General features: G+C 46.8%; 2 protein-coding genes across 10 annotated transcripts in view; both read right to left on the bottom strand.

Moving 5' to 3' along the window:
- The window catches only part of LOC116946981 (rho guanine nucleotide exchange factor 19-like), a 53,799-nt gene extending 52,196 nt beyond the window's left edge, over nucleotides 1–1,603 (bottom strand). The window contains exon 1 of one of the 3 annotated variants that reach the window (XM_032962295.2): nucleotides 1,494–1,603. The gene's annotated coding sequence lies outside the window, so the exon portion shown is untranslated. The remainder of the gene's footprint in view (nucleotides 1–1,493) is intronic. The other 2 variants (XM_076070309.1, XM_032962297.2) reach the window with 2 other exon arrangements.
- Nucleotides 1,604–9,949: 8,346 nt separating this feature from the next.
- The window catches only part of LOC116946980 (rho guanine nucleotide exchange factor 5-like), a 69,562-nt gene continuing 53,012 nt past the window's right edge, over nucleotides 9,950–26,499 (bottom strand). For all 7 annotated transcript variants that reach the window (XM_032962294.2, XM_032962290.2, XM_032962291.2 and 4 more), the window contains 8 exons: nucleotides 24,398–24,527; nucleotides 23,204–23,278; nucleotides 20,672–20,764; nucleotides 17,424–17,581; nucleotides 15,562–15,714; nucleotides 14,512–14,594; nucleotides 13,562–13,666; nucleotides 9,950–12,727 (listed from right to left, as the gene is read on the bottom strand). In XM_032962294.2, the coding sequence (XP_032818185.2) occupies nucleotides 12,552–12,727; nucleotides 13,562–13,666; nucleotides 14,512–14,594; nucleotides 15,562–15,714; nucleotides 17,424–17,581; nucleotides 20,672–20,764; nucleotides 23,204–23,278; nucleotides 24,398–24,527 (973 nt within the window). In that variant the 3' untranslated portion in view covers nucleotides 9,950–12,551. The remainder of the gene's footprint in view (nucleotides 12,728–13,561; nucleotides 13,667–14,511; nucleotides 14,595–15,561; nucleotides 15,715–17,423; nucleotides 17,582–20,671; nucleotides 20,765–23,203; nucleotides 23,279–24,397; nucleotides 24,528–26,499) is intronic.

The following is a 26,499-nucleotide window of genomic DNA, read 5'->3' as shown; positions in this document are numbered from 1 at the left end:
GCTTAAAGTCAGGCTGCTCCAGAAAAAATCATGCTATAATTTAAAATAAATTAGCGAAGCACACAATTATTCAACCACTACACACATCAGCACATTATACACACGCACACACACTACAAGGTGGTCCAGATGTCTTGAGACCCCTAATATAATGCTCTAAAACGTAATATTTTATTTTAAACAATAATTAACGTGCACAGGAAAAAAAACATTTTAGGGGTCAATTAATTTGGAGTCACAAGACATCTGGACCAAAACTCTGTCGAGTGTATAATACTATTGTATATCGTATGTAACATATATGATGTATACCCGTGCGTGTAAACACATCTGTGCTACACACCATACGTGGTGATCTACACGAGCAGCAAATATTACGCCTATGGGATCGCACAATGACAGCTTTAAGGGTTACAGGCAGAGAAAAAACACCACGTGTGTATGTTATTCTGTACAAGTGTGGGGAGCGGTGGCGCAGTGGTTAGCGACTCGTACCCGGCGACCCGGAGTTCGATTCCCGTTCACGACCGAGTGAGCAGCGGCGAATATCTTAAATAAGTCCGTGGTGATGTTGTGTAAACATCCGTACTGGGTGGGGAGACAAAGGCGGACGGGTTTGTTTTTTTTGGGTCGTGCCGTCCTTCATAGGCGCTCGCTATCAGCACTTGCCCCAACAGTCTGTTAAGGCTATTTATTAGAGGGTTTTTTTGTACTTGATGAAGGCCCCTTGTGTTGCGATCGAAACGTCGTGGGGTTTATTTTATTATTTTAAATATATTTTTTATTTTACTATTTTATTCTTATTGTGGGTTTTTTGCTTTTATTATTTTCAATTTACTATCTGTATTTTTTTTATTATTTAATATTTTTTTTAAAAAAATATATTTACGTGACTTCACCGAAAGAAACATTAATATATTATTTTTCAGGGTTATTTGTCTTTGCTATACACACACAGACACACATTGTGTGGATTGTGTATGTATATGCTGGAGTTAATTGGAATTCCTGTATACAACACAAAAAAATCGTAGTATGCCCGAGTCTACTAATAATTAGGTCTATGGGTTAACAAAATGAAGTTGGTGACGATACAAATGCAGTGTTAAGACAGGCAGTCGGATCTCGGACACAAGTAATCGCCTAGCTACTTAGACACGGCATAGTTAGACACGGTATAGTGTCTCCGTGTGTACGTATATATTTATAATACGCACAACAGCTACATCGCAGTACATTTATACACAGCTTATAACTGCAAACACAATGACTGCCGTGTACACAGCGGATCGCCCTATAAGAGAACACGTACATTCATGAACGCAGGTAATACAACGTAGCTTCCTTAGACAATCAACGTATTTAAAACCCCTTGTACGTAATGCCACACTGTCGACGTCCTCGTTATCACCGCCACCGTCGTCGTCGTTCCTATTAACCACGAACGTGTATGATGTAGACGTCGCTATTGTTAAAGTTTATACTCCACGTACCTGCTCAGCTCACCTGGGACGCACCTGGGACTCACAGTGGGGCGCTGCGCGCGCGCGCACGCACGTGACGCTGCCAGGTCACGTGGGTGGAGGTGGGGGGCGGGGGGCGTGACGCGTGAGTGGGTGGGTGGGTGGGGACCTGTCACTCACAAAGCCACGCGGCACGCAGCTGCCTCTCAGCGTGGGTGCCTTGACCCTCCCACCCCCCCTTGTGTGGGTGCCTGGCCCCCCTCCCCTCCCAGCGTGGGTGCCTTGACCCCCACAGCCCTAGCGTGGGTGCCTTGACCCTCCCACCCTCCCAGCGTGGGTGCCTTGCCACCCACACCCCTTGTGTGGGTGCCTTGACCCTCCCACCCCCCCCCCCCCTTGTGTGGGTGCCTGGCCCCCCACTAGCGTGAGTGCCTTGGCTCACCCTGGTGGCCAAAGCTACGAGTTGTGCCCCCCTTGACAACCACCATGCGAGATATGTTTTCAAAATATGTGTCAAAGCACAAACAACGTATCGATGTGTATGAAAACGCTTTCATTTAGTAGTGACTGCATTTTGCGAAGACGGAGCGCCCCCTACATTCGTTAAATGTTCGAGACCGTGAGCGTGATGGTGTGATTAGGCAAGAGCCACGATAAATAAGCCTTGGTGCGACCGTGTGAGGCAAATAAAGTATTTGGATCCCACCTGACCGACTGCTGTACTCCCTAACGTAAGACTAAACTATATATTTTTTATTTTATCATGTAATGCCCACTGAGCTATATAGCTCTTTTGCAGAAGCGACCTGGCCACAAATGATAGCTCAATCATGTAGCTCATCATGTGGAAATGTTATAGTAGCCAAATAATTGTAGCTCATCATGTGGAAATGTTATAGCAGCCAAATAATTGTAGCCTATCATGTGGAAATGTTATAGCAGCCAAATACGCGGCACGCGTGTTTCTAAAATGTGGAGAGAAAAACCGGAAGAGCCGGAGAAAAATCCACGCGCCCACCGCAGAGAGAACTTCCAAACTTCAAATGTACAGGTGTCGGGATCGAAATCACGACCTCCTGTATACTAGGCGAGGCAGAGAACGTCTCGACTCAGTGGCACCCTGTGATTATGGTGTATTTTGGCCCCATTAATAAGGGCCATTGCCCAAAACGTCATCCCCCTTTTCCTGATGATGACCGCTTGGCGTAGCGATCAAAACATCGTGTTTTTTTTTATTTATTTTTATTATTTAAAAATGTATTCACTTTTTTTATTCAATCTTGACTTAAAGCTTTCGTGAATGCAGGAAAACATATTATTTGGGTCTTTCGGTAAAGCCACGACTCTCTGAGTTACATTCACTAACACAACCACTTTTAGCCTTATTAGTAAATGGCAGCTTGCCATCCTTTTCCACCTCCATGTGGCGATGGCTCTTTCCAAGCTCTCTCCGAGCTTACATTGACATGCTAATCTCTTACAGTGACATGCTAATATCTTACATTAACATGCTAATAACTCACATTTACAAGCAAATTTCTCTACATTGGCATGCTAATCTCTTACATTGACATGCTAATCTCTCACAATACAATGACCACCCCCACAGCTCCGTTTGTCAAGATTTCTCCGATCTTACATTTACATGCAAATTTATCTACATTGGCATGCTAATCTCTTACATTGACATGCTAATCTCTCACAATACAATGACCACCCCCACAGCTGCGTTTGTCAAGATTTCTCCGATCTTACATTTACATGCAAATTTCTCTAAATTGGCATGCTAATCTCTTACATTGACATGCTAATCTCTCACAATACAATGACCACCCCCACAGCTGCGTTTGTCAAGATTTCTCCGATCTTACATTTACATGCAAATTTCATCTCTAGCCCCGCCCACTGACCCCTGGGCTACACCCACCATATATTCTCAGCAGCTCTCCAGCTATATTTTTCACCTGATGACGATCGCTTGTGTTGCGATCGAAACGTCGTGATATTGTTATTATTTTTTTATCATTTGTTCTATCTACGTGGCTTTACCGAAAAACCCAAATAATATTTATTTCTTATTATTCTTCTTCTATCTACGTGACCTTTCCGAAAGAACCAAAGGAATGTGTCGATCGTTTTCTTTCACCAACCGTGCTTGCGCATCCCTGCCAATGCATTTTGACCGAGTAGCATGGTTATGGTGTGTACAGTTTAACCATCTTGCATTCCGCCAACCATCAGCTGACTGCCATCCATCCATGGCCGCCCAGAGCAGTGGCTCTGTCTGAAAAAAAAGGACTGCGCGTGAGACATGCACTTCGCAAAAACTCGCCTTGGCAGTTGCACCGCCTGCGCTCTCGATAAACTCCGCCACTGGTTCGTGTTCGGGTCTGGTGACCCCCCCTTAAAAAATATATGTAAACAAATTGTAATAAAAAAAAGATAATAATCGAAAAACCTCACTCCTGCATGTTTCACTTCTCGATTTTCAGTTTGTGTTACATATATATGCGTTTAGCGACCGCGTTTTTTTTTTTAAAGCCATGTCAGAGGAAGGCAGCTGACTGACGTAGTAGCTGGGTCACGATGTATACATCTTGTTTAAATTGTTGCCGCATTTGCAGACAAAGATTCCCTGTACATCCTTAGCAGTCTGTTGGGGCAAGTGCTGTTAAGCGAGCAGCACCGATGAAGGGTGGAACGGGACACGAGGTGGCCAGCATCAACACCTGACCGCCTTTGTCTCCCTAGTGGCGATGTTTACACACCGCGCCAGGCTACAAGCTACACTTAGCGCTCCCCACACCAACGTCTAATGTTACTGGTAGGAAACGCAGTGGACTGGAAGCTCAACCGGGATTAATTCACAGGAGGCAGGGGATTAATTGTATATGTCTGTGGATGTCTGTCCACGTGTATCCGGACACCCGGATAAAATGGGAGGGGTGGGGCTGGGTGAAGAGGGGAGGGTGGGGAGGGGCTGGGTGGGGAGGGGAGGGTGGGGAGGGTGGGGAGGGGCTGGGTGGGGAGGGTGGGGCTGGGTGGAGGGTGGGGAGGGTGGGGAGGGTGGGGCTGGGTGGGGGGTGGGAGGGGTGGGGCTGGTCACCCCGTGGTGCCCCTATAAAACTTCACGTTTAACCTACTCAGGCCGGCTTGTGCCCGCCCTCACAGTCGGGCATATTTGCGGAATACACCACGTGCCGCCGTTGACGCATCGACCGAGCAACCCAACGTTCCTACCAGCTCCCTCCGCAGGAATGTTTAAATGACCGCGTTTCATAGGAGGGCAAGCCCATTGACGTAGTTGGTCACAAATGTACAGCTTATTTAAATTGTTACCGCATTTTGCAGACCTCACACACGGACACACAATTAAATTATAATAACGAATTAACGATGCAATTCTTGTGAATTGTCGTTTCACGAATGCCTTGGTAATTCACATCAGAGGGCATTTCCCTTCTTAAGGACACCAACCCAGTTTCTCGGTCCGGTGTAACGGCGTCTGGGGGGGGGGGGTGAGATAGTTCATAGTTAAAGTGATGCTAACTGAACTAAGATATTCTTTGGGCCTTTTGGTAAAGTCACGTAGATAGGTTCAAAGAAAATAACAAAAAAACTACGACGTTTCGATCACAACACAAAGCGGTCGTCATCAGGAGGAAAAAAGAGGGGGGGGGAAAGCTGCTGAGGCAGATTGTTTATAGTTATTTTGTTTATTTTCTTTATTTTGTTATTTTTGTTATTTTCTTTGAACCTATCCACGTGACTTTACCGAAAGGCCCAACGAATATGAATTCCTGCAGTCACGAAAGCTTTAAGTCAAGATTGAACGAAGGTCACTTTCGTGCCAATGACAACCACCTACATAACCCATCAACCAAGACCTCGACAATGTACCTCTCTCCACCGACTCGGTAACATTTACCAGCTTCACATTCCCTATTGCCGTACAAAAACTGGAGGAAGGGCCTTTGCTATTGATGCTCCCAGGGTCTGGAATGCTATTGCCAATAAACTGCAACTTGAATCGCAACCAATGAGATCTTCTCTCAAAACTGCTCTAGAGGAGTTGTACACCCCTAGCTGCCACTGCTATCCATTGGCGTAAAATAAAATAAAATGTTTCGCTCCGGATGACGCTAAAAAGTATTATCTGTATTTTGATTTAGCGTGCTGATCTTAAAGGTGCATTGACAAATTTGATACTCCGACTGATGCTTCTGTTGTTGTGGAGTAACTCATGCAGCCAGCTATGGCTCTGGGATTTGCTGTTACATGTTATTTATGTAGTTTATTGTCACTGTTACGTTGCAATTATGGCTTTATTTTTTGGTGATTTCAAAAAGTTTTTTGGTTTGGACATGTTTGTTTTGTTGTAGTACGGAGTTAGACTGATGGCCTTAATCTAAGTTTTCTTGTAGTTGTTGTTTGACTTGCATCCCACTGGGATTTTTGCACACAGCGTTGGTGTACGGTGCTTTTTTCAGGAATATTTTGCGGTATTTTTTCATGGATTTTCTGTTTGCACAGTCACATAGTCACTTTAAGATGTTTTTTCTTGTTCGTGTTTTAGTTTTTTTGTTTGTTGTGGTTGCACCCGATTCAAGAGCCGAATGCCTCACAGGGCTATACCAAAATAAATAAACTGAAGCTGAATTACCTGGACCCTGTACTTCACAAAGACGGACAAACATCCCCCGTGTAGCCTTAACAGAACGCTTATGTCGGTGGGTGACCAAGGCACCACGCCCGGCCGCCTTTGTCCCCCTAGTGGCGATGTCGAACTACACACCGCACCGGGGTACTAACCGGGTCTCACTCCCGCTCCCGCACATCAACTACATCGGCAGAGGGCACTCGTCTTCCATTTACAGAATAAGATTTTTTTACCAATAGGTATACATTGTAATAAAAAAAAACAATGTGGTAATTGCCGCTGATGTTGCTGCGTTGGCACCAGCTTATAAATAACAAAGCTCACATTCGTCTACAACACTGTGGGCATTTGAATGCCAAGCACAATGGGCGACGTCTTTGGCAATTGTCCCTTCTTCATTGCACCTAATTAAAACCTCTCCCGCGTGCGACCGTGGTCACCCAGAACATACCGTGCAACACACAGCGACGCACCAACGCCCGATCCACACACGTGCGAAGGAGACATTACCGCAGCGAGAACACTCCTCTAACGCGGGTTCGTCTGGCACGACACACACGAATGTGACATCGCAGTTGTCACACTGAATCTACACCAGCCATGCTAAAGAATTAGAAGATTGCACATCATTTACAGACCATTTTTTTTTATTCGTGCGCTGCCCGAAGAATAACTCCGCCTTAAAGTGTCGGACTGTGTGTGTGTGTGGGAGGGGGGGGGTGTTCAGATATCACGCGCCACTGATGTAATCCGTGACCGAGCATGGAACTCGGGTGAACCCGGGTTCACGCTTCGTAATGCAGTGAGATAATAACCATCGCGTCATCGCTCCCCCCGCCCCCAAACTTTAAAACCGCGAGCGCATTTCTAATGCATTTAACACACAGCTCGATATGCAAGCCTTGCCATCTGAATCAATACTGTACTGTGTATCTCCGGCTTACGCAAAAGGAAATGATCAGATAGCAGTTATCGTCTATCCACCGCTGGATGAAGGCATCCCCACGCCCTTAGTCCATTGCCACGATCATCAATCTCAACCCCTACGCATGACATTGTTTAATCGCCCCATCCCATCGGCGTTGTCTCCTTTGGCTGCTATTACGTTGCCAGGCTCGTCCATCGACCATCAACATCATATCCAGCCACGTGTCCGAACCAAGCCCAGTCACTTCTCTTGTCAACAACCTCGCCTGGTATACAGGAGGTCCTGGGTTCAATTACGACCCTGACTCCTGCTGTATATTTGGAGTTTGCGTGTCTCTCTCTCGCTCTCTTCCCCGTGGTCGCGTGGATTTTTCTCTGGGTTTCCCCTCCGCATTTTAAAATGAACGTTGCGTTTTAGAGTAATTGGCCGCTATAAATGTCCACATAAGCCACTTAGCGGAGCCATCATTTTTGGCCTGGTCGCTTCTGAATAAGAGCTATATAGCTCAGTGGACCTTACATGGTTAAATAAAAACACGTTTATAGCCAAATGGCCTCCATGGCACAACTATTGACTGCGCGGAAATCTCACCATATGGTGATTGTTTACCGATGCCTAAAGGGTTAGGGGGCAAGTGAACCCTGAACAAAAATGTTACTTTTGAGGGGATTGATTGAAAAGTCGGGGCCACATCGTTCAAAGAAAGGATAATTATGAAGCGCTTTACTGTAGTTGTTAACAATGACTGTACAACACCTTACAGCAATATTTGAATTCCGTAATTTTGTAAAGCGTTCAAATTATTTGTCGGTTTGTTCACGAAAAATATTGGAGGCAACGTTTTGATTGTTGTTAATCTTCAAGCCTGACGAAAAACCCACACAACTCATCCCTCACTTCTAGTGACATTCACGTGTTTGTGCGGTGAACCGGATCACTCGTACGGTAGGCAATCGAGTCTCTTAGTGGCACTGAATACAATCGTGTTTTCATGATCAAAGGTTTTTGGGTTAGATCGCGTAAATATGTGTCGTTAACCCATCACCACCCGACATCTTCAGCACATCGGTGTGATGGTGAGTAAACCCACAACACATTTACAAGCAGCTTCGTCGGGCTATTTCTGCCAGAATTAACGACGCATTAATATTTACGCGATCCAACCCAAAAACCTTTATGATGAATATTGGTCGCGGAAGCATACGTGTTGAATTTACAATGGCGTGCGCTGTCATTTCAGGATGAAGAGAACCCAAGTTCTAGGGGACCGTCCATAAATGACGTCACGCGATTTTGGACGATTTTTTTTACCCCCCCCCCCCTCGTCACACGGCGTCACAAAAAGTCAGACCTCCCCCCATCAAATATGACGTCTCAAAGCTCTGCCCCCCCAAAAAAATATATATATAAAACATGCTTCAAATCGCTCTAAACCAGACATGGGCAAAGTACGGCCCGTTGGGCTTTTTAATCCGGCCCGCCGAACTTGTCCAAATATGATTAACTAATTTTTTACCTTTCTCCTGTAATGCTCCCATTTCCCCATTAGATGGGCGCACTTTGACCGGGAGTTACGACATGTTTTTGTATTGTTCATGTTCATGCAATTTGTTAAATTGCCTTGCAAATAAATGCTTTGCTACCTGTTAAAGGCCACATCCTTTCATGTAATGATTTTTAACACGTCATTTATATTAGTTCACACAAACACTCCATCCAGCTGTTCCTGGCCCGGCCCCTCTGTCAAATTTTAGAACCCCATTGTGGCCCGCGAGCCAAAAAATGTGCCCACCCCTGCTCTAAACTAGTCATTGTGGTGCGTATTTAATGTGGCGCTGCACTCTGATGTTGTAGGAGAAAACATTTATTAAAAAGTCTATTTAATTAAGTAGAACTTGTCTATATTTATTTAAAGTTGCACATTTTGATGTGAGGTCACATTTCTCAAACCCCCCCCCCTCGTCACAAATGTCTGACCCTCCCCCCAAGGTGCGTGACGTCATTTATGGACGGCCCCCAGGAGGCAAATGAAGCTTTGAATGATTGATGTGGCATGAGGGCTACAACCTGAGTTTTTAACCTCGATCGCTCATTTCATATAGGGCCACCGAATTCTTATAACGCCCCTTTTTGTAAGGCCGTGATTATGTATGTAGAACTTCTTTCGCACCTTACGTAGCCAATAAACACTTACCCACTTTACATGTCCGAATGTCTGCCTGTTTGTTATTGCCTCGCCGAGCGTAGTAAACCAAGCTCGTACTGAAATTGTTCCTTCTGGTTTATTTTACACGTACAGTCCCTTGAATCCACTGCTGGATGAGGGCCGCCACAAGCTGAAGGGCTCAGGTGTGTTTTTGTTTAAACCCTTGAATCCACTGCTGGATGAGGGCCGCCACAAGCTGAAGGGCTCAGGTGTGTGTTTTTGTTTAAACCCTGCCTCATCTAGCTGCTGCTCAGCGTGGTTTTAAGGAAGTTAGCACAGCTGTTGGCGTATAGTACAGGACAACAATGGACTTTGCCGCCCTACGCGATGCTAACAATGTAGTCCAGGGCAGTGGACTATAACTCGTGTTATGATGCATGGTTGTCAGTTTATCGTCATCCAAGCACGTGCCAGGCTCACGCCTGCTGAGCTGCTCAGTGCTGATGAGATGGGGCCGCTTTGTGCGTGATGTGATCATTAACATCCTTTTTTGGATAAAGTTGCAAGATTTCTACTTTTAAGTTGTGGTTTTTTTAAAAAATCGTAATACCGAATGACAATGCATGCCTTTGAAAAACATTAAATAACTTTACAAAAAATGGTAAAGTATGAAAACCACAAATGAACGTGCTCTTAAAACAACTTAAAAAAAAAACCTCTTAAAACATAAGGACACGGTGAGCAAACAATAGTAGACTTAACTCATTTCTTTATCGAACTTATACATCTTACAAACCATTAAGGGTACACTTAAACACTACAGCATTTAAAACTTAACATGTTTCGTATCCTTATAAAACGTTGTACACGTGGCACACCACCGTAAGGGCAGTACAAGTATATGATGAATGAGAAAATATAAACAGGAACGGGAAGAGATGTCGGGATGTAAATTCCCAAGACGGACAAAGAGGGCACACGGCTCAAGATGATCAGTAGGAAAAGTTATATATATTTTAAAAAAATTTTACCAAGTAAAGCCCGCTGAACTCTATTGCTCTTTTTTCCAGAAGCGACATGGCCACAAATGATAGCTCAATGCAGTGGCTTTATCACGCAGAAATGTATCGCAGCCAAATACTGTAACGCATGTTTCTAAATGTAGAGGGGAAAAAAAAAACAGAGGACCCGGAGAAAAAATTCACACGACCACGGGGAAGAGAGACACACAAACTCCAAATATACAGCAGCAGCAGCAGGCGTCAGGGTCGGGATCGCACCCACAACTTCCTGTATACCAGGCGAGGTAGTTAACATCTCCTAGCCACCGTGACACCAAAGAAAGAGTGATCGTCGGGCAGAAAGAAAAGGGGAGATAAGGGATGACCGGGCAAGGAAACTGGTGGATGGGAGGGATATGAGAGGGGTGAGGAGAGAAAGAAAGAAGGAGCGAGAGCAGGTGGCAGCTGCACGGAGAGGGGATGGATTCAGAGGTGGCGGGGGCAGGGGGGGACCACACAGAAGTCACGTGGTTTACAGGAGGCTTGAGCCGATTTATATTTCAGAGATTAATTGAACATTGAGGGTTCGTTGTTTGTTCGACACATTTACGGTCTGTGCCACTGCTGAGCTTTTAATTAGACGCGCCTACGCCTGTCACCAATAACACCAGTTAAGCTGTATTCTTCATGCGATGCATACAGTATACAACTAAATTCCATTATATATACTGTATACATTTTCTGATGAAATTTGTGCATTATATCATTAAATTATGGTAAAAAAAACAAGACAAGATTTAGCTTTTGTTTCCCTATTTTTACTAAAGGGCACTTGCCAGTAAACATGGAATGTTGGACCAACGTTGGTCCAATGGTTCCAACCACATGGGCCAACCTTCGAGTCTTTACCGAGCCTTTCCCATGCACATTTTATACAAATGCTGAATTTACAACCATAATCTCTCACCATCAGTTAAGCTCTCGTACTTGGTCACAGATCCATATTGTCCCTGTTTACACGGTTGTATGTTTCATGACACCCCAAAGATCCCCCATACAGCCTTAACAAACTGTAGGAACAAGCAAGCACCAATGAAGGCCCGCACGGCACACAAAGGGGTGGGTGGCTAGCACCATGCCCAGCTACCTTTGTCTCCCCAGTGGAGATGACTCCACACCACACCAGGTACTCATTCGAGGCCGAGTCGATCTAGGGAAGGCCCAGGACCGGTTCAGATAATTGTCACTGGTATTGGTCGTGTGCAGGTTTGTAGCGCAGGGCGCTAACTGCTGCACCACCGCTCCCCATTCATGGCACCCCATGCACAATGCAACACACATTTCATTGTCGATGTTCTATTTGCTGTTGATTTCATGCTCCCATTGCTTGCTTAAGAGATCTTCAATCATTTTTTGGTCGAATTCTCTGATTTTCTTTCTGCGACACGAGGATCATAAACATGAACAGTGCCATCGGAAATTTAACAGAAGCTGCCAAGTGCACAAAAACGCATGGAGAGGTGCATGCTGGGAATTACACTGTACGTATGCATCTTTTAAATAATAATAAGATTAAAAAAGCACACTCATGCACTTTAAACATTGCTGCTGTTGCAAGAGTGACTGCAAGACGGAAAGAGGAGCATGTGAATTAGGGAACATGCCACAATTTACAGACCTCAAATTTACCTGTTAATTGAGTAAGTTGGCTTGGCCAGGTCATATCGCTCGAAGGTACGATGGACTGGCGGTCGAGACTAATGACAGAGTGCCAGTCAAACGATGAAACACACTCATGTGGTTGTCCGTTGTGGAGATGGAGTGATGAAATCCACTCGTGTCCAGGCGCTCGATGCATTATTTTCATCGCAACACCATGATAGATGGCAACGGCTTAAGGGAGGCTCTCACGGCCTATGACGACAATTCATCTATTTAGTGAATGCTGTGGTGATGGTGGTGGCTGGTAGAGTTTCTGGGCTGTAGCCATTCCTCTCCCAGTGTTTGTGGGGACATTGTTATTATTGACGCCCCCATGAACTTTGTTCGTTGTACGACTTGAGAGGTTGCCACAACTCTAGGCCAGAGCCTCTTTAACCGCCACTTACAGACCATACGCGTCCCCACTGTTGCTCAAGACATTGACAGTGGAGGGGGGGCGGGGGGGGTGATGGATTCTAGCTGAAAACAACGGTGTCGGCACAGTGGCATCAATACCTCTTGCCCATGATCTATTCCGAGGAATGCCCCTTGCAAAGACTTCAGAAATTACGGAGATCCAGCCTGCTTCTTTCCTGGTCCTCAACATAAAATAATCCCCCCCCCCTCCCCCACCCATTCGTCCATTCGTCATTCATGTTGCCCCGGCCATCTCCATGGCGGCCTTCTGCATGCGCTGAGCCACGCACATGAGCCGGTATCTCTCGTTGAGGTTTCTTGCACGCACGTGGGTGTTTTTGATCTCCTCCACGCATCCGGCCGGAAACCAGCCCTTCTCGCCGTCGGACAAGCGCTCGCCCTCCATCCAGTCTGCAGCACGCCAAGCATCGGGCGCGCACACCGCGCGCAGGACAAACGGACCGACAGGGTTCCTCAATTAGGGATGTTGTGTTCCCGATTTGCGGGTCTGACAAATTCCCAAGAAGAGTTGGGTCGAGATGCGAAAAGAAAAAAAAGTTTCGGGTCGATACCAAAATGTGATGTCACAAGAAGTAGCGGCGGCGCGTTAATGGCTTCACGTCGTTCATGACGTCCTGCCAAAAGTGGTGTCATGTGACTGTCGGGTGATGTCACTACTCTCAGCACGAAGGCACGCTATATTGAAAAATGATGCTAATGATTTTGAAATCCGAAAAAGTTTGCATTAAAAATTTAGAATTTTCTAAAATCCAAAACCAATTTCGCTATCCACCATAAATATACTGCTCAGGAGTGGGCCTGTTAGTGAGCACCTATTAAGGGTGGCATGGCAACTACGGGGGTGGTGAGTGGCCAGCACCATGCCAAACTACCTCCCGTCACCCCAGTGCTGATGTTTACACAATGCACCGTGTACTCGGTATGAGGCCAAAGCCGACGGAGGGGAGGCCCACGACCGGTTTATCCACTGATGCTCGCCAGGGCCTGGAATAAAACTTCGGCCACCAGGTTCGCAATGTGGTGTGCTCACCACTATGCCACCATTTCCCACAATGGCGCGCACACACGCATCTGCATTACGAAAGACTGTCACACTCTGCATTGAGCACACTGGGACAGGTGGGAGTTAAGCTGTGGCTTGGATTATAGCCCTGTATGGGTACGCCTGGTGATGGTACTGGTTGTATTTTGTTGAGCAAAGCAGGTGGAGTGGATCTGTATTACCGTCAGCCGTCTTTCTGAGGACGTTGATGACATCGGCCTCCTGCAGGCTCAGTTCATCCAACTGGGAAGCCTTGTACTCACAGATGCACTGTACCTGGGGACAGTCTGGATGACAAACGGCTGCTCAGTCTTATGCACCGCGAGTATATAGCTCTTCGGGATGATTCGGGTCGTAGCACGTGTTGTCTGCCACGATGTCTAACATCACCGAAGGTTCCGGTACGTAGGAGCAAAACGTCGGACATCGTGCCAAACAACCCTGATACGCATCTCAGAGCTGTAGAGCAAAACCGCGAAAAGATACGGAGGGGATTGTCTTGTATATATGATTTACAAACAAAACGATACAAATCTTACCTGCACATCTTACTTCGAAAATATCACGGCTTTGAGAACACAATTTACAGTGGATTCACTTTACATCACACAAATACTTGATGCTACCAAACGTCTCAGTTTGCCTGGGATAGTCCCAACGTCTCGATGCTTTGTGATTTTTTTTTTACCAGGTAAGGCCCACTGAGCTCTATAGCTTTTTTTCAGAAGCGACCTGGCCACAAATGATCACAACAAAGTGGCTTGTCACATCCAATTTTATAGCAGCCAAATACCCTAAACGCATGTTTCTAATTGTAGAGGAAAAAACCGGAGGACCCGGAGAAAAATCCACGCAAACACGGGGAGAACAAGCAAACTCCAAATATACAGGCGTCAAGGTCGGGATCGAACCCATGGCCTCCTGTATACCAGGCGAGGTAGTTAACATCTCGCCACTGTGGTTTGAACTGGAGGGGCAAATCATTGAGTGGGTGAGGCTATTCCAAAATGATGCGCGGCTGACAGAGGCAGGAGCTGCCATCTCACCACACATCCCAGTTGAGCCTCCCAGCCATTTGGTAGCCATTAAAAAAACGCTTAATTTATGTCGAACACAGGTTTAATGTACTCACTCCAGTCCTCGTAAATCTGCTCGCTGCTGTCGGTCTCCTTCTTGGGCGGGCAGATGGCATCGGCCCAGCGCTCCATGTCACTCCTGCAGATGCAGCAGACTTAGTGCACAAAGCTAAGACTCCAATAACAATGCTAGGATGTGTCGAACTCTCTTCAAGAAGAGAACTGAGAAGGCTGTAAGGCGCATAGCGAAAGTTCGTACAGCTGGCGTGAAACCATGAACCTTCAAGCATTATGCCTGACACACTGTGGCATTGCCATTCAACACTTCTTTCCAGTCTTCTTCTTCTTTCGTATGGCTGATGTAGAAGCAGAGCAACAAGTGAAATTTCACATTCAGGTGGTCAAGCCCACATAACCACGTTAGTAGCAGTGGGGCGCGCATCGTTGTGATGCCTCCTTCGTATTTGTGGATCGGGGCATTGCGTCATTATACGTTGTGTTCGAGCTGACCACGATCGCACACTGGAGAATTTTTTTCGGATCGTTTTTTATTATTTCTTGTGATGGCTACCAACTGATCAGACAAGCGAGACAATGCCAAAACAAGACCTTCGTGCGTTTCACGTTGAAACTGGGTCAAGCCAGAGAAATGAGATTTTCCTATCACCCAACTGGAGTGCTCTGGGCGAAGAGCTATGGGACTAGGCCACAGCTTGAAGGACATGCCTAGAAGAGGCCCTGATAATATCTCAGCCAAGGCTCCATAGTCAAAGCCTAGATCTAGATTAAGACCTCATGGAGAAGAGCCATGGTAACAAGAATGCAGGTGCTACCAGGAGTGCTTACTTACTGCCACTAGCAGGCATAACCTGAGGCAATGCACAAATAGTACAATACTATGAAGGGGACCGTGTAACTGAAAATCTTATTTTCCTAGTGAACAGAGCAAGTAGGCCCACACAAACAAAATCACCCTTTTCACACACCACCACAATCATCTGAGAATAGGTTGAGTAGGACATTTTATCCAGCACTGTATTTGTGCGAGGGATTCACGTGTATTAAGTGGCCCGGCGTGCATGCGTGGACGTGTGAGGGGGACTTACGGGGAGGACACCTGGAGGAGCTTCTCTGTGTGTTTGCCCATATGGTTCTCCAGCAGGACGAGGAAGAAGGAGTTCTTGTTGGCGACCTCCGTGTCCGAGTTGGGTTTCACCTGGAGCATGGCTCGATGCACGTGATCAACGACGACGAATTTACTGCAGCACACGGATACAGAGGAGGCACGCGGTTACAGGGGCACGCGGTGACGAGGGCGGGAACGACCGGGCTTTAAACATTGGTAACGATGTCATAAAAAAATAACAAATGTGTTAAACGTGTGTGAAAATGTCGCGGGAGAGTTCCATTTCCTTCCAAAAGTCAGATTTCTATTCTAGGAGGCCCTGTTATACTATCGTGTAACTTTACAGTCATTCAATCACGACCATCTATATTTACTGTATTAACAGTAATATGCAAAACAGTAATAATCTTATATTCTTAGCTCTTTCGGTAAAGTCACGTTGTAGGGAAACAATAAAATAATAAAAAAATATATAAAACAATAAAAATTCTCACGTTTCGACCATATTTATATGAACAATTTATTTATATAAATAAATTATTTATATAAATAAATACATTGATCGTGTAGATACATTAATGCAAACCGACACACCTGATGACGACCGTTTGTGTTATGGTCGAAACGTCATGAGAATTTGTATTGTTTTATATATATTTTATTATTTTATTGTTTCCCTTCAACGTGACTTTACCGAAAGAGCTAAGAATATGAATTACTGCAGTCACGAAAGCTTTAAATCAGAAATAATCTTCCCAAAATGTATTTCCAACCGTATACCCCAACGCAGTTTATCTGGGGGAAACGGGATGGGATACCCTGGTTTAAAATATCCAGTCCCAATCGGGGATTCACTCATTTATCTGGAGGACGTGACCACTGAAATCCTTTTAACCATGGTCTGGACCCGGGATATTTGGATGGCCACACCTGCTGGATATTTGGAAGAAGTGAGAACCGGGTTTTGCCAGCTCAGAACAGAATAATCGGGTCACAAATTAACAGAATTTAACTCTGTACTTCTCACTGCTCTATCATAAGCAGTGTTAAAAGGTAACCTGGCAGTTCTGCAATTTCCATCTTCATGGCACTGCGGGGAAAAGCGCCTCCCACTAAAGGGAGGGTATTTGGCCTACTCATCCATGCTGACTAGACACCTTTGGGACAGTTTGGAGCACACAGACACCTTGACCCCACCGTAAGTGACCTGCCGATCTTCTGCATTGTACAGGCAAGGAGAGGGGGGGGGGCAGGGGGGACTTTATGAATCTCGCACCGTTGTTTCTACCGCCGCTCTGAAGAGATCGGATTAAATGGGAGACCGCTGGACTGCACGTCCGGTGTAATACTATTACACCAGGGCGGTGTGAAAACTCATTCTTTATAATTGTTTCACGTCGTCCTTTCCCCGCACCTCTAATTTGCACGGTTGGCAAAGTGCGATGCGAAAAAAAGTTCAACATACAAAGTGCGTGTGTGTGTGTGACAATGTGGGGAGCGGTAGTGTAGCGGTTAGCGCGCTGCGCTATGAACCTGGCGACCCGGGTTCGATTCCCGCTCACGGCCAACACCAGTGACGATTATCTGAACCGGTCCCGGGCCTCCCCTAGGTCGACTCAGCCTCAAATTAGTACCTGGTGCGGTGTGTAAACATTGTCACTAGGGAGACAAAGGCGGTCGGGCGTGGTGCTGGCCACCCACCCCCTCGTGTACCGTTCCGGCCTTCATAGGTGCTCGCTAACAGCACTTGCCCCAACAGTCTGTCAAGGCTATACGGGGGATCTTTGTCTTTGTGACAATTATACACAACGGAGCGCAGTATAAACGTTATCAACAACGTACTCCCTCTTCTTTGAGCACAGCAGAAGCATATCGTTGAAGAGAAACATGTGGATGGGAGTCGCCTTCTGTCGCGATATGATCATCGTCCCCCTCTGTGTCAGCTCCATCACCTCGCCCTGTTTCACCAGCCAGCGGTTCTTCGATATGAGCCCGATGGTCTGCAGGGGAAAGACACACGCACACCGCCTTCCATGCACTGCTAGACATTGCAAGTGTTGTATGGACTGCATATGTACATGTACAGCCCCTTTGTCAATCCACTGCTGGATGAAGACCCTTTCCCCCACACCGTGCGGGTCGTGGTGATTATTTGCCCATACTTCACCATGCTGGTTAGTATGAGTTTATGAAGGGGTGGGGGGGGGAGCGCGCAAAGACGTGGCAGCATAGAAGTATGGTACAACACTGAATTTTTGTCGCAGCACTGCCACCATGTATTCCCCCTCGGCCCTGTGACAAGCTATTTGTGCATGGTGGTGCCCACGGTGAAGCCCTAGACTATTTTTGCTTCAGACGGCAAGGCGCTATTTAAGCCAAGCAGCTCTTTGGCAAAGGACGACCACAGCCCAAGACTGTCGGCAGTCCTGGGGACATTGCAGAGGGGGAATGAGCAAAGTAGGACGAGCAAAGAAAACGGATTGTTTGCACGAAGCACCACGCCGAAAACCTACCGCAGACACGATGAACTATTAATGGTGCTTAAAAAACGAACAAAAAAAAGTGTAAAAATAACTTGTCTGTATATACAGCCTCAGACGTACTGAAGCTTTGTGGGAGCTTATTGGAATCACTATTGAGGCTCAAATCCTGATTAGATTTTAAGATCTTACCAGGTCTTGGGTTGCATAGTTACAACACAATTTAGAAATATGTCCGTGCGCTGTTTTGCATCTAACAGGCCTCACTGCTATTGCTGATCGTGACATCGGGCAACTCAGCAGCTTCTGCTTAAATAAGACCCTGCTGATGAGACTCCGGAAGTCAAAGCTGCTCCACCAGAGTTTGCCCTCTTTAAACCAGGTGCTGCTGGAAAACATCGGTCCACAAGGCCCATCGGTCAACGGACAACAAAATACATTTCATGAGACCCTTTTTTACCCAGTATCAAGAAAATGAAAAGAGAAAATGATTTACCCTTTCTGCCAATAATATTACAATACAGGAGGTGTTAAGATGTTCAAACACCCAACAGACACCTATCACAACCCACCAAGTCTGCACCAACCACACATGTAGACCAATCAGTTTCAAGAACAATGCAGACATCGTAAAAGCATATTTCTTTGCATGTATTACTACAAGCATTGCGGTTAATGCAGACTTAATTTATGTAGAACTGCTTTTTGTGTTTAGTTTGTTGTCCTTCCCCCACACCTCCGATTAGCATGGTTGGCTACGTACGGTGCGAAAGAAGTTCAACATAACATGGGACCTTTCTTGCCAGTATCAAAGTGCAAGAACAGGTTTTACCCTTTCTTGAAATAAAAACAGATGTTAAGATGTTCAAACACCAAACAGAAACCTTTTGCAAGCTACAAAATGTTGCAGCTGCTCAGCCCGGGCTATGAATGCGCTGATAGTGGCATTGTCTTTGTGCTGTTCACCTTTTGGCGTTGTTCTCTGGTCTGACACTGGTTGAGACTAGGCCCTAAAGAAGGCTGTCTCTGGTGTAGACCAATCAGTTTCAAAGACAATGCCCATGTATTACCAGAGCATGTTTTTATTTGCATGTTCACCACAAGTACGTGTGGCGAATGCAGACATGATTCCTTGCAGAATGTTTCTGTTTGGTGTTTGAACATCTTAACACAACTGTTTTATTTCCAGAAAGGGTAAAAACTATTCTTGTAAGTTAAACATACATACTTGATGCCCTGAAATGGGTGTCTCTATTTGGTGTTTGGTATCTTTAACACATGTGTAGTAGTCGTAGATGGAGACGGAGTAGGAATTAAACACTTTTATTGATGTCCTTAACAACGATTCCCTAGGTCCTTAACACGAAGGGGTAACGGCCCCTTCTACCCACAACCTAGGGAGGTACAGCCTCCGGGCTATCGTACCCTAGCCGTTGTCCCGACAACTCATATAGCCCTCCGGCTAGCTGGACCTAGGGGAGGCTGACCCACCGCTGGCACCGGTGGGTCTCTGACCACTGGCCCGTCCAGACCCGGTCCTGAGAAGGACATCGGGCTGAGGGAACCTCAGGGTCCTAGCCTGCTGATCACTGGTACCGCACTGAGCCCCGGCCCTCAGAAGGACGTCGGGGCTTGGGGTCCAGGATCTCCTCTTTAGGCGGCTCCTCGGCTTCGGCTTGAGACGAACTGAGCTCTGCTCTCAGGAGCCCACCTTTTATACGATTTCCCCCACCGAGGGGCAGGGTTCTGAGGGATCACAGATCCCCCACAGCGCCCTCCCCTCAGGAGGGGTTCTGGCCACAGGTAGTCCAACCAATCTGTGTTTGTTTGATCCCACTTTCTGTCTAGGACCAGGGCTCCGGGGGATCCCACACACACACACACTTCACAGCCTCCACCCCTCAGGCGGGGTCTCAATCAGGGTTATGAATGACCCCGCTCTGGTAGGTACTGTGCAGCATGTGCGTGTTTACAGAGTGACCACCACACATGGGTTTTCACGACCAATATCATCCATAATAGGTTACTTAGGCGAAACATCGTACTCAGATTGTAAATGTTGTGGCTTGGCTCTCCAACACACCGGTGTGCTGTACCAGTGACGAATTGGCACGTGCTGTTTACGTGACAACCCTTACTAGTTGGCTATGTCGAGTGGTGGCGGGGTTTTAACGACACATTTATATATTTACGCGATATAACCCCCCCCAAAAAAACCTCTCTATTGGCGTTTAGTTTCTGCTTACGTGTAATTATAAAAATCTTGCGACAACGTTTTTCAAGTTTCAACTCTGCTCTGGGCCTTATTCATTTGAAACTTATTTCATCTCATTCGTTTCTCGACGAACATGAAAGCTCGTTTTAAAAAGGGGCTTCAGCACACTTCAACGGAGGGAAATACGAATGTCTAAAATTTACAATTATCTGGCCTCGCTTATTGGCGCAAAAAGTATAAACACGTGCAACTCGCGTGAAACATTTGCCCACGTGCTAAGCTTTAAGGTGCACTTTCTGAGGGGTGGCTTTGTTTACTAATATTGCCACAGCCCAGTGAGGGTCAACGGTTGTCAGTGCTAGAGGTCAAACGCCCTCAGGTAAAATTTCTCTCACCTTTACATTCTCAAACACGATCTGTTGACAAATGTTGATCATCTCTTCCACTTGCTGCATTTTACGAACACTTTCATTCGACTCCTTTATCACCTGCGTTCGTGAGGCAATTGGAGGAAAAAACGCATAGAAACATTACATTCAAAAACATAAGGCTGAGAAATCACCACTGCCAATGTTGTCGATGCCATCACACCCCGCCATCACGTCTCTCCTCCTGCGAAAACTTCAGATCCGTTGCAAAGTTAACCCCTTTCGCATTACGATGATGTGCACACACAAAACATGACAGTGACTTTTCCAAGACAGAGGTTCTTTGTAAGCCATCTGACTACCATGAGAGATTCGTTCATGAGGCTATCCACATATACAAGCACAGAGACAATTTCAACCGAGAAGATGGATTCTGGCTTAGCAATCATTGGAAGGATTTGATAAACCATTTCAGGTCTTAATTGATTGTTCACGCTTACGGTGGCTTTCAGACAGCATACATTACATTTTTCGTCTCCCCCCTCCTCTTTTCAGAACATAGATGGACTCGTCCTAAATAAACTGCCAAATCGCTGCGCGTGGCGCTGACGTTTTTTTTATAAATAAATACACCGTTTAAAAAGAAATTAATTAATGCAAACCGACATTTCTTTCAAATGTTTCTTGCCATTGTTTTTTTTCACACCTGATGACGACCGTTTGTGTTATGGTCGAAACGTCGTGAGAATTTTTATAGTTATATATATTTGATTATTTTATTGTTTCCCTTCAACGTGACTTTACCGAAAGAGCTAAGAATATGAATTACTGCAGTCACGAAAGCTTTAAATCAAAATTTAAAATTACTTTATCGGTACCGAAGCTCCAACAAGACCATACGGAGAAGGCATCTGGCACAGTTTGGCACATGCTATCATAGAGCGCGGTTGTGTTGCTACAGTTTTCTGCAGTGACTACAATGTCCTTTAAAAACAACGGCACTATGCATCCTTCAAATAAAATTAATGCCGCGCCACTTGCACGCTCCGAGATGCAGCGGTGAACGGGACACCCACTCTGCAACGTGCAGCCATCTAGGAACGGAAAAGGGTTAATACCCGACCTCATCGTTGCGATCATCGATTTGTGATTTATAAAGCGCGCGCAGCGACTGTACGGCCATCTAGTCCTTCGATGGCGACTCTTGCAGTCTCCCACCATTTAAGCTTTAGGTCTCTCCCTTGGTCAGCGACCTTCTGAGTGCTACTGCAATGCCAGTCGCGGTGACCTGCCCTATATTCTGCGCACGAGTCCCACCCATCACAGCCTCCTGTTGATCACACCAACAAACAGTTTCACACAAGATCTCGTTGGTTGTAATGGAAAACCGCTTCGGCAAACATGCTCCTACATCGACTACATATTGATCGCATGCAACTGATTAACAGTGACTGCTGATGAGACGATGAATGTCGAAACTGGTCCAGAGTTTGGTCGTTAAACCAGAAGGCGGCGTGGCTGCTAGGAAGTGTAAAAAAAAACCAAACACGTTTATTTTTCATGTGGATATGGGAAGACGTTTTAGTCTGCTTAGTTATTTTGAGGAACAATTATTAGGATGTCACGTGAAGATGTCGCATGACGCATGGATAAGATAACACCAAGAGCCTCCCCATTAGAATGAATGCGTCACGCTGCAGATAACAGGGTTGTGGTAACTCGCGCGGTGTCAACAAGACTGGCGACCCACATTCACCGCTTGTTGCAGAGGGTTCATGGTACAAATCCAGCGGCCACCCTAATGATAACTGCAGTGTGCAATACCCCTAAAAATACACGAGGTCTGCTCACAGTGTATGTTATTGATCCCCTGATGTCATTCGCAAAAGTGGACCATTGTATGCCGGGGGCATCAGAGCCACATGTGGCAAATTCTAAATTTACCCAAAAATTGACTCAAACCAAAATGATACGTAGGAATCATTGCCCCCTCTACTGGCAGACAGATGTCCATTTGCAGGCCAGGTGCTAAGTCGCCTTGTGCCACACACAGGGGCGGAGCCACAGGGGGGGGCTGGGGGGGGGCTCAGCCCCCCCTGAAATTTTGGGAAAGTCGTTAATCGGGATAACTGGATATCCGGCTGCAGCAAAATGCTGCAGGCTGCCACCTTGTGCTGCCTTGCAGGCTGCCACCTTGTGCTGCCCTGCAGGCTGCCACCTTGTGCTGCCCTGTAGGCTGCTTGAGCGGCAGCCTTTCAAACTTATTTAACTTATTAGCCACATCAGCGGCTCCGACCTATTAATAAACTCCGCGTTCAAATCCAATAAAATTAGTTTTATAAATTCATGGCGCCCATTGGAAAACATTACAATGGATATCTCAGAATATTTAAGTCAGTCCCCCGCCCCAAAGTAAAAATCCTGGCTCCGCCCCTGGCCACACAGAGACAGCTGCCACTGAGGGTGCGCCTGTCAAGCGTGCGAGATGTAGTGTAGAGCGCTCCAAGACACCCCGGCGTGTACGAGAGCGCTACATCAAGAACGAATCGCGACCATCACCTTATCAAGCGCATCAACGGCATTCACAGCAGCGGCCTCCTCTGGGGATCCTGCCTCTCTTCCTTTCAAGATGTTCTATGCAAACACAAAACACCAAGATGACTTCAGTAATTCGTACAGTTGCAAGTAAAAATTCTGATGCCTTCGAGGGCAAGGACCCCAATATTTGAATACGTAGACAATGTTACAGATCTTCTTTGGTTCTTTCGGTAAAGTCACGTAGAATGAGAATAAAATAATAAATTGATAAAATAAAATAACACAATAATATTCTCACGACGTTTCGACCACAACACAAGCGGACTTCATCAGGTGACAGTCTCGTCCCTTCACCTGATGAAGGCCGCTTGTGTTGTGGCCGAAACGTCGTGAGAATATTATTGTGTTATTTTATTTTATTTTATCAATTTATTATTTTATTCTCATTCTACGTGACTTTACCGAAAGAACCAAAGAAGATGAATCCTTGCTGTCAGGAAAGCTTTAAATCGAAATGTTACAGATGTTTAAGCAGTCCAGAGGCAATAGTGGAAATTCAACATTACTATGGATGGAGAAAGTCCATATCAAGGAATGACAAATGTTTACAAACAACACCGGGTGCTAATTTGAGTCGACTTAGGGGAGGGCCCACGACCGGCTCTGATATCACTTGCCACTGGAATTAGCCGTGGCCGGAAATCCAACCCAAGTGACCTTGCTCATAGCGTGGTGCACTAACCACCAAGTGCTACCGCTCCTCACCAGAACAACCCGGTCTCGGTACCACAGGCGGTGTTGGACATGGTAAGACATTAAATTCCGAACAAACGGAGCCTGAGCGCGCAAAACAAGGGGGAAACGGATTGATGAATACACTCATAAAGTAAAAATGTCAAAATGTTTCCCCCGTTTCAGCGCGTTCATTTAAAAGAATAAAGCAATGTGATATATGTAAGTGTGCTCACAGACCTCTTACGTAATTGTACGGTTTCATCCCGCACACCATTCTGGAGATCCAGAGCGTGGCTGACTGTGAATTTTACACGCACACACATATATATACACACTACCCACCGCTACGGACACTTGTCGCCGGTTCTGTCTGGAAAGAAAGCAGGCTGGGGTTCAAATTCTCACTCCCACCACGGCGTTGTGTGTCGTTCCGGCCGGGGTCATTATTGACGAGTACACACCGGAATAAAGTCCGCTCACCTCCAGCAGCAGCCTGAGTCGCGTGATTCGTTGCAGGGGCAGGTGCAGGAAGGAGGTGAACGGCAAACGTCCGCACTGGGGCATCTCCTGCAACCGCTGCACCGCTGCACTGAACTGGGAGTTCGACTCCCTGCAGGGGAGGGAGGCAGGGAGGGAGGGAGGCAGGGAGGCAGGGAGGGAGGGAGGGATGGACACGATGTCAAGTGGGCAGCCCTTCTCATCCCCCCTAAGGAGGAGGAAGTGTGATAAACGTCCGAGCCAGGATTGTTTTTTTTAAAGCGGTACACAAACTCACCGTGATTCTCAATTGATGCATCTCATTGTCTTATACGTGTGTAGTGTTTTGATTTCACGCGGGCAACGTCTTTCTCTCCTGTGTCACTTTTTATTGAACACCCTCGAGTTCGACGCCACGTGACTCCGTCGCGATACTCCCTGCTTGCACTCTCGCCTGCTTCGCTCCCCCCCCCCCTCTCTATCCTGCTAGCCTGCTCTCTCTCTCTCCTAGTCTCTCCACTGCTAGCCTGCTCTCTCTCTCCTAGCCTCTCCACTGCTAGCCTGTTCACTCTCTCTCCTAGCCTCTCCACTGCTAGCCTGCTCTCTCTCTCACTCTCCTAGCCTCTCCACTGCTAGCCTGTTCACTCTCTCCTAGTCTCTCCACTGCTAGCCTGCTCTCTCTCACTCTCCTAGCCTCTCCACTGCTAGCCTGTTCACTCTCTCTCCTAGCCTCTCCACTGCTAGCCTGCTCTCTCTCTCACTCTCCTAGCCTCTCCACTGCTAGCCTGTTCACTCTCTCCTAGTCTCTCCACTGCTAGCCTGCTCTCTCTCTCTCACTCTCCTAGCCTCTCCACTGCTAGCCTGTTCACTCTCTCTCCTAGCCTCTCCACTGCTAGCCTGCTCTCTCTCTCACTCTCCTAGCCTCTCCACTGCTAGCCTGTTCACTCTCTCCTAGTCTCTCCACTGCTAGCCTGTTCTCTCTATCCTAGTCTCTCTACTGGTAGCCTGCTCTCTCTCCTAGTCTCTCCACTGCTAGCCTGTTCACTCTATCCTAGTCTCTCCACTGCTAGCCTGTTCACTCTCTCTCCTAGTCTCTATCCTGCTAGCCTGCTCGCTCTCTCCTAGTCTCTCCACTGCTAGCCTGTTCACTCTCTCACTCTCCTAGCCTCTCCACTGCTAGCCTGTTAACTCTCTCTCCTAGTCTCTATCCTGCTAGCCTGCTCACTCTCTCCTAGTCTCTCCACTGCTAGCCTGTTCACTCTCTCACTCTCCTAGTCTCTCCACTGCTAGCCTGTTAACTCTCTCTCCTAGTCTCTATCCTGCTAGCCTGCTCGCTCTCTCCTAGTCTCTCCACTGCTAGCCTGTTCACTCTCTCTCCTAGCCTCTCCACTGCTAGCCTGCTCGCTCTAACCTAGTCTCTCCACTGCTAGCCTGTTCACTCTCTCACTCTCCTAGTCTCTCCACTGCTAGCTTGTGCTCTCTCTCCTAGCCTCTCCACTGCTAGCCTGGTTCTCTCTCCCACCCCTAGCCTCTCCACTGCTAGCCTGTTCTCACTCTCCAAGCCTCTCCACTGCTAGCCTGTTCTCTCTCTCACTCTCCTAGCCTCTCCACTGCTAGCCTGTTCTCTCTCACTCTCCTAGTCTCTCCACTGCTAGCCTGTTCTCTCTCTCTCACTCTCCTAGCTTCTCCACTGCTATATTCTCCGATAGCTTCTCTACTGTTAGCCTTCTCACACTCAGGATTCCGCCAGCCTCTCTACCGCCAGCCTCTCTGCCGCCAGCCTCTCTACCCTCGCCCCTCCAACCTCGCCCTTGCCTCCAGTGGGGGTTCAGCCATCACCGCTGGAGAGGGCCAGGTGTGGGGAGGGGGGCCTGGGACTTCACTCCGACCGACTCAACTCCCTGTCTCTCACACGCTCCCGTATATATCCCCCTCCTCATTAACTCCTCATTAATTAAGCTAGAGACCTAGTCTCTCCACTGCTAGCATGTTCTCTCTCACTCTCCTAGCCTCTCCACTGCTAGCCTGTTCTCTCTCACTCTCCTAGCCTCTCCACTGCTAGCCTGTTCTCTCACTCTCACTCTCCTAGCCTCTCCACTGCTAGC

This window comes from Petromyzon marinus, chromosome 28 (assembly GCF_048934315.1).
Source record: "Petromyzon marinus isolate PM22_M1 ecotype Great Lakes invasive population chromosome 28, UKy_Petmar_22M1.pri1.0, whole genome shotgun sequence".
NCBI lineage: Eukaryota > Metazoa > Chordata > Hyperoartia > Petromyzontiformes > Petromyzontidae > Petromyzon > Petromyzon marinus.
Note: the sequence above shows the minus strand (reverse complement) of the source record. Positions and strands in the feature narration are given on the sequence as shown.